The sequence below is a fragment of the Sus scrofa genome, chromosome 16 (assembly GCF_054392235.1).
Source record: "Sus scrofa isolate SSC_HxYL_T2T_F1_AM1 chromosome 16, Sscrofa_HxYL_maternal_Yorkshire_Landrace_v2.0, whole genome shotgun sequence".
NCBI lineage: Eukaryota > Metazoa > Chordata > Mammalia > Artiodactyla > Suidae > Sus > Sus scrofa.
Window position 1 is genome coordinate 55,316,944 of NC_139398.1, and position 12,947 is coordinate 55,329,890.

Sequence of the window (12,947 nt, forward strand, 5' to 3'; positions counted from 1 at the left end):
TCAATTTTTGTTCTACTTGAGGTCTTTTGTATTCACTAGTACACTTTTGCACAAGTATCTCATTTAATTCTCTTGTGTGAAGTAAGCAAGGCTGCTTTTCCCAAATGCTACAAGTTTTGGACTAAAACTCATAGAATTATTGAATATTAGATTCTGAAACTCTTTTGGTCCAACTGTCATCTTTCTTCTTTTCCTGTGTTCTTTCTACTATACCATTTTCTGGTTTTTGAGCTGTTTTTCGTTTTTGTTTTCAGTTTTCCTTGTTGGATAAGCATATTATCAAGTAATTTGTTGGTTTTTGCCTTTTTTTAAAAAATCATTCCTGGGTTTATGTAAGGTAATGGAAATAGAAATATGTATTAATTGCATAATTCAGATTCTGTGACTTTTTTTTTTTTTTTTTTTTAATGGCTACAGCCATGGCATAAGGAATTCCCGGGCCAAAGACTGTTTCCAAGCCACAGATACAGCATATGCTGCAGGTACAGCAACACTGGATCCTTTGATCCACTGTGCTGGGCCAGGGATTGAACCCACACCTCTACAGTGACCTGAGCTGTTACACTGGGATTCTCAACCCACTGTGCCACAGCAGGAACTCTCAGATTCTATGACTTTTTAAAATTATAGATAAATACATCTTTAGATTAACTGTTTGGGAAAAGTTTTTATTTTGCCTTGTAAAACTAAACTATAAACATGTTTAAACTGATCACGTCTTTAAAATGGGGAGAACCCCCACGTTAATACATAAATTTTAAAATCTATTATTTTCATCATGGAAATAAATTTCAGAAAGTATACATCTGCCTCACAGTAAAGCCTATCAAATTTAGAAGCCTGTTCTCAAAATTGTTAAATAGTAAAGAATGGGGGTAGAGGGAAAGAGGTATTTTCACTCATTGTATCTGATATTTTAAAATTTTATTTAACACATCTTGTAATGAATTTTTCAAAGTAAATTTTTCCTTCAAAATAAATAGGAATTATCCTTTCTTCTTGTCAACTCTAACTTCCTACTTTTCTTTTTTTGGTCTTCTTAGGGCCACACTTGTGGCATATGGAGGTTCCCAGACTTGGGTTCATGTTGGAGCTGTAGCTGCCAGCCTACACCACAACCACGGCAACGCCAGATCCGAGTCACATCTGCAATATCTACATCACAGCTCACAGCAATGCTGGATCCTTAACCCACTGAGCAAGGCCAGGGATCAAACCCACATCCTCATGGATGCTGGTCAGATTTGTTTCCGCTGAGCCATTGTGGGAACTCCCTGTTCATTCTTAAATGATTAGTCAAGGGGTGAGGATGACAAGCAGCTTCCCACCTCAAGATACAAGGTACATATTTGAAGTTTTTGCACCTGGTGGTGAGTAGGTCTGTAGGATAGTCTGCAGTTCTGAAACCAGGCCAGTTGTCCTGGGTCCATAGGGGCTTCTGGGAAAAGAAAAATGGGTTTATTATATCATTGTGAGACAGACCGAACTTAAATTCTGCATCCTTTACCACCAGCTTTGGGACTTTTAGTAAATTACATAATCTCTAAGTCTTTATTTTCCATCTATAAAATGGGGGCTAATACCCACCTTAGATGCTTTTACTTTCAGAGGGGAGGAATTGAGATGTAGGACTACTATATTGTAGCACAGTGCCTAACATAAGTATATCTTTAATAAATTAGAATAACAGCAGTCATAGTTTTTTTTAAATATTTCTACTTCTTATATCTTCCTATATCTTGTTTTCCTCCTCAAATGTAAATTTATTGAGAATATGAACTTTGAGATTAGAGCATTTAATATTTGGTCATTGCTGAATGGTGTAATACATGAAAAGGTCTTCTATATATGTTAAATAGTACCTTGTAGATGTTCTCATCTTTTGTTTGGGTACATTTTGGGTACATTTTTAAAATGATTCTGTGCAGTATAGACAGTATATTTGAAGGATAACATAGTATGTGTTTCTTTCAAATTACTCTTGTGATTTGTCTTCTAAGTTTTAATGTTTTTAAAAAATAATAGTAAATCATGATGTTTTAGTGTTTGGAAATAGTAATCAATATATCTTATTTTTGAGGATATATCACTTTTGGAGTTCTCTGGTGGCCTAGTGGTTAAGGATCCAGTGTTGTCGCTGCTGTGGATTGGGTTTCTGACTGTGACATGGATTCAATCCTTGGCCCAGGAATTTCTGCATGCGATGGGCCTGGCAAACCAAAAAAAGAGATATGTCATTTTTTGAAAGAAAAGCTGTTTTTTAAATAATATTTTAGTCAATAGGAGAATAAGATTGTTATTTACAAAGCTTTTGTTTATACTCAAATTTTCACGAACATGTGTCTTTTGCTAACCGCATTATATGAATACTAGATTTTATGTAAATTTGTTCATTTGTCCTTAGAAAGACTGTTTTTTTCCCCACTCATGATTATACATTCCTTTCTAGAGCATGAAGGGAAAAAGCAAAAGTAGTCATGACTTGCTTAAGGATGATCCACATCTCAGCTCTGTTCCAGCTGTTGAAAGGTTAGTATGGTGCTAGTGTGATCCTTTGCCATACTTTCTGGCTCAGATAATTTTCTTGCTTCCTCTGTGAGTAAACAGAGGTTGTCTTAAATCAAATTTTGTCAACCCAACCAAAAAACTGAAGTATTTAGATAGTAGAGCTTCTAACATAATGGAGAGAACCACTTATCCCTTTCACTTTTCTTTCTGTCTCCTTCTGTTGAACTAAATTTAAAATTGTTAAACTTAAATCTTGGGATAGTTTGAATACCAGGAAACTGTCTACTTTAACAGTTTAATGTCTAATTCAAAGTTGCTTTGCTAACTTTTTTCTCAGTCATTTTTGTCTCAGAGTTTTGAGTATGCAAATCAGATTTGAAGGGTTTTGTGAAGAAGTTGCCACATTTTGGGCCAATTCACTGAATATTATTACTTATGTATTTCAGGAATTATCAGAAAATTGTTTTACTATTTTTATTGCTTCTATTTGAGAAAGGGAGATGTCTTACATTAAATATAACTGCACATGTTGTACTGGGCCAATGTCTGGGGGGGGCTAAAATACTATTGTACTGAGTTCAGCTCATTTTCAAAAATTCTATATTAAGAATCTTAATATCCTTGTACTTGAAGGATTTGTTTTCTTCAGCCAGAATACATCAAGCCAGTTGAAGAAATTTTTTTCTGCAGCCCTTTGTTCATAAAAATAGCACTATTGAATGTTTGCTTTTTTTTAAAAAAAATTCTAATGAATTCATGTAAGTGCTGTGGGACGTACCTTTTTTTCTATTTATAAAAACAACTTCCTTTACAATGATGTTTCCATTTGTTCCACAATGCCATTCTGAAATTCCTGTGTTGAATTGTTTTTGAACTATTAATCCCAACAAAATATTCTAAATTTTTTGGGTATTTGAATAATTTTGTTTCATTTTGAATCTAATATTGGCTTGTTTTCCTTATTTTTTTGTAGTGAGAAAGGGGATGCAGCAGGAGATTCAGATGATGTGAGTATTAATTTGAATATATAATTGAACAATTTATGGAAAATTCAAAATCTTTACAAAAGATTAAATTTTTTCCTTAAAAGGTTATATATATTACCTCCAATAATTACATATGTAAAATTTGAAAATAATGAAAGATTCAAAAATAAATTATTTATTTTGATATTGGAATTTTCCCTACAAAATTGGAATCTTATGTGTGAATTTCCAGCCTGTTTTTTCCCCTCTCACATAACATTTTTTGTATACAAAAATTTAGGTCATTGATTTTATTATCTTATGTTAAAAGTTTATTGATGCATGGGCATTCTACATGATATATGGGAAATGCTTGATCAGTAATTTATAACAGTTTCCTTCTTTACACACACATATCAGAAGATTCTCTTTCAAGACTATAATGACTTTTCTTCACTAGTTGTACTGGCTATTAAAGGTGATAAAACAGAAGGCAGTGTCTTTTATGTATGAGATCAACTTTTTCAAGTCCTTCATTTGCCACTTTATGTAAAAAACCCATTGATCTGCGCATTGTATAATTCAGAAGGAATTATATAACTGTCCATGCAAGAACACAACATCATCTATTACCACTGTCGAAAGAGAGGGTTCTCTGTGATTATGTATAGAAAGGATGATGTTTAACCTGGTCAAGAAAACCTTCCTCGAAGAAATGATGCTGTGTTGCGCCTTATAGGAGAATTAGAGGTTGACTAGATCAAAAAAGAAACTAGTGAAAGGTGGGATTCCTCTAGCTCAGAGAATAGTGTATGCTAACACATGGGAACAAGGAGAGATTATACCCTGTTTAGGAAGTAAAAGCTAAAATTTAAGTTTGTAGAGAGCAGGGAGGTAGAGAGTTAAAGGTGGAAGGAACGACATGAACAAAAGGCGCTGAAGTTGGAGAGAGTTTGTTATGTTCCATAAGCTGAACGCAGACCAGTCTGAGGAGTGTAGTGACAGGAGGGAGAGCTGAGCAAGGTTGCAAAGGTAAGGAGAAGCCACATTTTACAGAGCTTCATAGGCTAAGGTGAGCAGTTTGAATTTCATCCTAAAAGGAATGAAGAACAGTTGAAGAGTATTAGTTTAAAAAAAAAAAAAAAAGTGCTGTCATCAACTTTGCATTTGAGGAAGATCATTGTTGGCAATATCAGAGGATGAATTAGAAGAGATATGCTAGAGTCAAGGAGACCTATCAGGAAGCTATAGCAGGAGGAGAGCTTGATAGAAGACCACAGCTGTGAGATGGGAGAGAGAGAGACTTGAAAGAAGTCTAAGAGGTGACTGATTCCATACTGTGAGGCAAAGGGGAAAGAGGGGTCTAGGACAATGACAAGATTTCTGATTTGGGCAGTTTGTTAGATGGGTACAAGAGAAAGGTGGGGAGAAAAAGAAAAGTAGTGTGCTTGATTTTGTGCATCTTAAGATTCAGAAAACTTGGAGACATCTGTGTAACATCATGGGTCTGGTAGATAGGATCAAGGCCTAATGTAAAATTATCATTATGTTCTTATGGTCTTGGCAGGGATGAGGTCATCTAAGGATAGTGTATGCTCTTTAATCTCTTTTGTCTCCCAGGACCCTTTGCAATGTCTAATACTGTGGACCTTCTTCTCAGGAAATATACTACATTTGCAAACAAAATTTTATGAATTTGTAGGGAATTTATTTTTTTTTAGATCTCCTGAGGACCAAGAATGGAAGACCTAGTCAGTGGTTATAAAGTTTCAAGGCTAAAGAATTTCTTACATGTCTCACTGAAAACACTCAAAATTTCTATCCCTAGAGAATTGGTTCAATAAGACTGATATAAGGGCTAGGATTTTACATTTTTTAACAATCCCTGCCTTATAGCCTGAGGACTAGACTTCAAGGACCACTGCACTAGGGGCCACAAACCTCGAGTTAAGAATCCTGCCTCATCAAGACTCACTTAGTTGGCGAATCACAAGACAAAGATTCTCAGGTGGTTTCTTCCTTCTTCTCTATTCTTTTCCCTCCCTCTTTCTTCATTTCTGCCTCTACTCCTCTCCCTGTTAATGCTGGGTGCTATTCTGGAAATTTGAAGATACAGCAGTAAGCAAAATAGTCCAAAATTCTAGCTCACATGGAGTGCTTCCTTTAATTATGGGAGAGAGACAGTAATCAAATAAATAATTGAAATATGTATTGCGTCAGATGAGTGATGAATGTTTCAGTGGGGGGACAGAGAAGGGGAATAGAGAGTACTGGAGGTGGGTGGATGGTTCTGCCATTGTATTACGTTGGTCAAGAGAAGTAATCACTGAGAGGCTAACATTTGAGGAGAGGCCTGAAGGAGATGAAAGCTAGCAATGCAGATACTTCAAATAAGAGCATTTCAGGTTAGAGAGATCAGCACCTACAAAGTTGGCTAGTGTTGCTGGCCTTGAGTTGTGGGAGATTATGTCAGGGAGGTACAGGTTGTGTAGGGTCTTAGGTGAGTTGGAGACCCATTGGAGGGTTTTGAGAAGAGGAGTGATTGCTATGGCTTAGATTACAGGAAGAAATATGAGCTTCTTTACCTCCACTTCTTTTACTTGCATTAATCCTTGTGTGAGGTCAGTAGGCTGGCCATCAGCTTCTAGAAACCATGTTTCCTACTGGGAAGGAATAGGGTTGTAGATGGACACAATATCCTGGGTGATCCAGAGGGGGCACAATCTGCTGTGCACTGGGGCTGGGTGTGGATTGAGCAACAACCCGTATGGGCTATGGTGTACTTAACGTAGCTGGCCTAGAGCAAACCTCAACTGGTAGTCCCACCTGTAGCAGATTCTTCAAACCCTTATTAGGTCAGAACAGACCAAACCAAAAAACCTGCCTAGAATGCCATGAGGAGAGTCTGAGATGGCTCTCTGGAAGTGAAAGGAGAAAGTGGAATGCCTGGCAAATACTCCATTTTGATTTTTATAGGATGGAGAATATGAAAGTGCAGAGTATGATGGACACGTTGATGGTGATGAGAAGAGCCTGATGAGAGAAAGAATTGCAAAAAAGTTAAAGAAGGACACAAGTGCAAATGTTAAGACCTCCGAAGAGGGTGAAGTGGAAAAGAAATCAGTTAGCCGCAGGTGAGTGAAGTGTTGTGTACTCAGTTTCAAAACTTATGTCTTTTTATGTTTCATTTTAAATCACGATTGAGTCCTCTGTTCAACTTACTTTCTAACATACTGTTTTCATAGTGTTTGCTATATATACCAGTTGTGCTACATTAACCCACTCAGAGGCCTAAAAGAAAATAAACCAGTTTTATTTGCAGCCAAGGCTGTATGAGTCAAATTTTACTTTATTTCTCTCTGATGTCTTCTTTAAAAGCCTCTAAATTTTTTTATATTTTGGGTAAGCAATATATTAGCTAGATGTGGAAGGTTTTATTTGTTTAAAACCAACAAGAATTGTAAAGTAATCGTATAGAAGAAAAAAGAGACATCAGATTTAGGTGAGTAAAATTTGTCAGAACTAGTTAAGAAATGTGTGGGCCTGAAAATGCTCTTATATATCTGTTGAAGTCTGATTTATACTGTCTACACCTGCTAATCTCAGTGGTGTCATAAAAGAAATTGCAGCAAATGTCTGATCATAAAGAGCTGTTGAAGTTTATTACTCAACATTTTACTCTCCTGAAATTCAGCTTAATTGAAAAACTCTCCTTTGTCATTCTATTATTAGAACTTTAGGGTATACATTTTAAATAATATTGCTTTAAACAATAGTGGTATTTGCTTTCTTTTGAATGGCCTACATTTGGGGATAAGATAGATATAACCACATATAAACGACTTTCTTTTTTTCTGTTATGTTGCTCATCCTCATACAGAAAAACTTAAAAATCATTTATTTCCATGTTGTCATTGCTTAGCTTCCTCAATTTTTTTCTTTATATAACCATAAGAGTAATTCCTAGAAATTTCCACTCCTAGTATAACCTTTTACATTCAGAAATGACACTTAGAAGTTACCTTAAATATCTTTTTTCTGGCAACATTCACCTGATGCTCAGTTAATCACTGTTGAGTAATTGAACATAGTAGATTAACTTTGCACCATTATTGCTTGAAGATTTTAGTGCTCATGTATATGCTTGTACATACGTGGAGTTGACGGGCTTCTCATTAGCTCTTTTAATCAAATCATGAACATAATCAAGGATACTTTTTTCTCTCTCTCATTCAAGACATGTATTTTCTGATTTTTAAAAGCAATTTTTAAAATATTAGATTTTTAATGGGACAAAAAATACATTTTGAATTTTCCGTAGATGAATCAAATATTTGTCATGTTTAAGTGCTTTTTGAGCCCCATACCCCACTCTGTTTTGTTGGCCTTAGTATGATTCCAAATACTTATGTAGCCTATGATTAATATAACTAAAATTTAGTAAAGCTAAATTTTCTATAAGAGCTAAATAAAACTTAGATGGCAAATTTTACCTATGTAAATGGCGAAAACACCAAACATCTGTTTATTACTGTTTCCCACTTTCCCCAAATTTGCAATATTTGCCACCTCCTCTTTCCCTCCCATATCCACTCTCTCCTACCTACAAAGAGAAATAAAAGAAAAATATGAAAGTCATGATAGGGGAGAAAGTACAGAATTTCAAAGGAAAAATATACAGTTTTTCTCTCTCATCTGGAAATTTCCATGATTGTCTCATGACCACTAATTTTGCGTGGGAAAGTATTTCCAAAATCATTAGTGCTTTTGGTCAGTTATATCAGCTTTACTATAGTTTAAATCTCAAGTTAATTGTATGTTAAAAAAAGAAAACAGAAAACCTCTGAGAGTCTTAAAAAATTGTAATGTGCTAAAAAAATAAGGAAATTATATTTAAAGAAAAATCACTGCTCAAAATAAGTTGAATTATAACGGGTGTAGCTGCCAGCCAGATAGGACGCCAATGTGAAATCATTATCTATTCAAAAATCAGTGCCGTTGGTATTTACAAACTTTTTATCTGGCTGTGCTTGAAGTATTCTATTATCCTTCATGATTTTTCTGATGTAAGCAGTAGGATCAGGAACTAAACTAGCCTACCAGCCTTTTAGGCAAAGAGCCATTCAAAGTATGATTTTACTGAAAAATTGTTGTTTTGCTTCTCTTGGTAAAGAAACATCTGGAATCTGTTAAAGCTATTTATCACTTTGAATGTTAAACCTGCGAGTGTGTTTGTTGAATATTTAAGTTGGGGAATGTTATTTAACAATATAATTTTTAACAAATTTACATAGACTATTTCCCTAATTATTCTGTTGAAAAGTACTTAGGTGTTCAAGTGGAAGAAATGCAGTCTCTTCTTACCGTCTCTCCTTTCTTTTCTTTCATTGTACTTATTCTTATTTCTTGAGGATTTCCTGAAGGGTTTCCTGTTCTATGAAATAGAAGTAACTTCTTCAATTCTAATTGTTTTCTCTTTGGGGAGTTTCCTGGTAGCCTAGCGGGTTGAGGATCCAGTATTGTCGCTGCTGTAGCTTGGACCCCTGCTGTGGCATGGGTTCAATCCTGGCCCAAGAATATCTGCACATCTGCAGAACTTCTGTAGGCACAGCCCCTCCCCGCCAACCTACACACACACACACACACACACACACACACACATGCACACGCACGTGCACACGCACAAAGTAATTCTTTTCTCTTTTCCCTTTACCCTTTCAGACCAGTTCTTCTCTCTTTCTCTTCTGCTTTAAAGGGAGGAATCTCTCTACCCATTCAGGATTTCACCCTCTTTCCTTTGTCTTTAGTATACTCTCTTTTCCTCCCTTTTGCATATGGAAGTTCCCAGGCTAGGGGTCTAATCGGAGCTGCAGCTGCTGGCCTATACCACAGCTACAGCAATGTCAGATCTGAACCGCATCTGTAACCTACACCACAGCTCACAGCAGTGATGGATCCTTAATTCACTTAGTGAGGCCAGGGGTTGAACCCCGCGTCCTCATAGATACTAGCTGAGTTCATTACTGCTGAGCCATGACAGGGACACCTAGTGTACTCTCTTCACTTATTCCTTTTCTTCAGCTTATGGATAGATTTAAGCCTCTCCTGGCATTTATAAATAAAAACAAATAAAACCACTTCATTTTATCTCCTGTCCCTACCACCTTAGTTCCGATTTATTTCTAAATACACATCTTTTAGCTTTTCTCTCGTCAATTCCCTGAAACTACTTGACAAATCTAATGCCTACTTTCCAGTTTTTATGTTTCTTGGTGTCTTTGCTGTGAAATTTTGGCATTTTTGTCTTTTCCCTCTTCTCATGATTTGATGACTATCTTTAGTGTTGTGTTTGGATTGCTTTTTTTCTTTTGTGTATGTGTATCTATTTGCAGAGTTTTGGTTTGCACTTACTATGAGGTTTTGATATAGCAGTCTTTCTTTTTAAGATTCTTTTAAGTTACTGCTCTCTTAATTTCAAATGCATTTCCAGTACCCTGTATTTGTACTCTCATCCTCTCACAATTGCTTGTTTTGATATTATATTTCTGTGTGGATGATTTCCTAGTTTTACTATATGCTTGCCTTTACTGGCGAGCTCCCCCATTCATAATTTTCTTGTTTCTCGTTCTGGGGCTTTTCTTTTCTAGTTAGGAAATTTCCCTTAGCATTTGTTGTAAAGCTGATTTGGTGGTGCTGAATTTTCTTAGCTTTTGCTTGCCTGAAAAGCTTTTAATTTCCCCATCAAATCTAAACAAGAGTCTTGCTGGGTAGAGTATTCTTGGTTGTAGATTTTTCCCCTTTCATCACTTTAAATATATCATGCCCCTCCTTTCTGGCCTCCAGAGTTGCTGCTGAAAAATCAGCTGATAGCATTATGAGGATCCCCTTGTATGTTATATGTTGCTTTTCCCGTGTTTTGCTTTTAATATTTCCTTTTTATCTTTAATTTTTGCCAAATTGTGTGTCTCAGCTTGTTTTTCCTTGGATTTATCCTAAATGGAACTCTCTATACTTCCTAGACTTGAGTTTTTTCCTTTTCCATGTTAGGGAAGTTTTTGGCTATAATTTCTTCAATTTTTTCTCAGGACCTTTCTCTCTCTTCTCTTTCTGGGACCTCTATAATGTAACTGTTGGTGTGTTTAATATTGCCCTAGAGATCTCTTGGACTGAACTCATTTCTTTTCATTCATTTTTCTTTATTTACTTCCACAGCAGTGGTTTCCACCAATCTGTCTTCCAGCTCCGTTATTCATTCTTCTGACTCATGTATTCACTATTGATTCCTTCTAGCGTGTTTTTCGTTTCAGTTGTTGTATTGTTCATCTCTGTTTATTCTTCAAATCTTCTAGCTCTTTGTTAAATATTTCTTGTGTCTTCTCAGTCTTTGCCTCCATTCTTTGTCCAAGATCTTGGGTCATCTTTATTATCGTTACTCTGAGTTCTTTTTCAGATTGCCTTTCTCTAATCACTTAGTTGTTCTTCTGGGCTTTTATCTTGTTTCTTCATCTGGCACATATTTCTCTGCCATCCCAATTTGTCCAGCTTTCTGTGTTTGTGGCCTCTTCCTCAGACTGCAGGATTGTAGTTAGTCATGCTTTTAATGTCTGCCCCCTCTTGGGTGAGGTTGATCCAGGACCTTGCACAGGCTTTCTGGTGAGAGGGCCTGGCATCTGCCCACTGGTGGGTGAAGCTGAGTCTTATTCCTCTGATGAGAAGGGCCAGGTCCAGGGGTATGTTTAGAGGTGGCTGTGGACTCAGTATGACTTTAGGCAGCCTGTCTATTGATGAGTGGGGTTGTATTCTCACCCTGTTGGTTATTTAGCCTGAAGTGTCCCAGCACTAGAGCCGGCAGGCTATTAGGTGGAACAAGGTCTTAGTGCCAAAATGATGACCTCTGGAAGAGCTCATGTCAAGAATATTCCCTGGGGCCTCTGTGACCAGTGTCCTTGCTCTGACAGTGAGTCACAGCCAACTGTCACCTCCCCAGGAGACCTTCTCCAAGACCTGCAGGTAGGTCTGGCCCAGGCTTCTATGGAGTCACTTCTTTGCCCTGGGTCCCAGTGCACATGAAACCTTGTGTGCACCCTCCAAGAGTGGAGTCTCTATTTCCCATAGTCTTGTGGAACTCCTGCACTCAAGCTTCATAGGCCTTAAATGCCAAGTGCTTCAGGGGCTCTCCCTCCCAACGCCAGACTGCCGGGCTAGGGAACCTGACATGAGGTTTGGAACTCTCACTCCTACGTGAGAACTTCTTTGATATAATTATTTTCCAGTTTATGGTTTTGCATACCTGGTGGGTATGGTGTCTGATTATGTCAAAAATGCCCCTCTTACCATCTCTTTGTGGCTTCTTTTTGTCTTTGAATGTAAATTTTTTTTTTTTTTTTTTTGTCTTTTTGCCATTTCTAGGGCCGCTCCCTTGGCATATGGAGGTTCCCAGGCTAGGGGTCCAATAGGAGCTTTTTTGCTGCTGGCCTATGCCAGAGCCACAGCAACACGGGATCTGAGCCGCATCTGTGACCTACACCACAGCTCATGGCAACACCAGATCCTTAACCCACTGAACAAGGCCAGGGATCAAACCTGCAACCTCATGGTTCCTAGTCAGATTCGTTAACCACTGCGCAATGGGAACTCCTAGAATATCTTTTTTGGTAGGTTCCAGGCTTTTTTATCCATGGTTGTTCAGCAAGTGGTTGTGATTTTGGTGTTTTCATGAGAGGAGGTGAGCTCAAGTCCTTCTACTCCACCATCTTGTCTTCTCCTTCTCTTTTCCCTCTTGAAAACCATCTTCCTTAAGAACCTCCTTGAGAACTATGTCTAGATACTCATGTCGCAACAGAAGAAAGGGTGGGGGAAAAACTGTAACTGCAGTGTATACATCTAAGGATGACCTGACCCCCTTGCTGTACAGTGGGAAAATAATAAAAAAAAAAAAAAAAAAAAAAAAGAACCTCCTACTTGGTGTTCCCGTCAAGGTGCAGCAGAAACAAGTCTGACTTAGGAATGATGAGGTTGCAGGTTCAATCCCTGGCCTCGTTCAGGATCCAGTGTTGCTGTGTGCTGTGGTGTAGGTTGCACATGCAGCTCAGATCTGGCATTGCTGTGGCTGTGGTGTAGGCTGGCAGCTATAGCTCCGCTTAGACCCCTAGCCTGGGAACCTCCGTGTGCCACAGGTGCGGCCCTAAAAAAAAAAAAAGCAAAAAACCTGCTACCTGTGGACAAATACCATTAGCATCACTTGTGATCTTTTTAGAAATGCTGAGTCTCAGGCCCTACCTCCCACTTCCTAAACCAGAATCTGCATTTTAATAGGATCTTGGGTAGTTTGTACCTTAAAGTTTGGGAAGCACTTCTCCAGAATGCTAAATTTTACCACCGGTTCTACTGGACTGGTTCAAATTTATATTATCTTAGCTCCAGTGTCAGCAGCTTGGTAGTATCTTCTCTGACTCCCCAGGGTATTCCTATCGC

General features: G+C 37.6%; 1 protein-coding gene across 1 annotated transcript in view; it reads left to right on the plus strand.

Moving 5' to 3' along the window:
• CWC27 (CWC27 spliceosome associated cyclophilin) overlaps positions 1-12,947 on the plus strand; it is a 246,333-nt gene that overhangs the window by 33,546 nt on the left and 199,840 nt on the right. Inside the window, 3 exon segments of the mRNA NM_001243923.1 lie at positions 2,450-2,529; positions 3,482-3,515; positions 6,450-6,607. Of these exon segments, the coding sequence (NP_001230852.1) occupies positions 2,450-2,529; positions 3,482-3,515; positions 6,450-6,607 (272 nt within the window).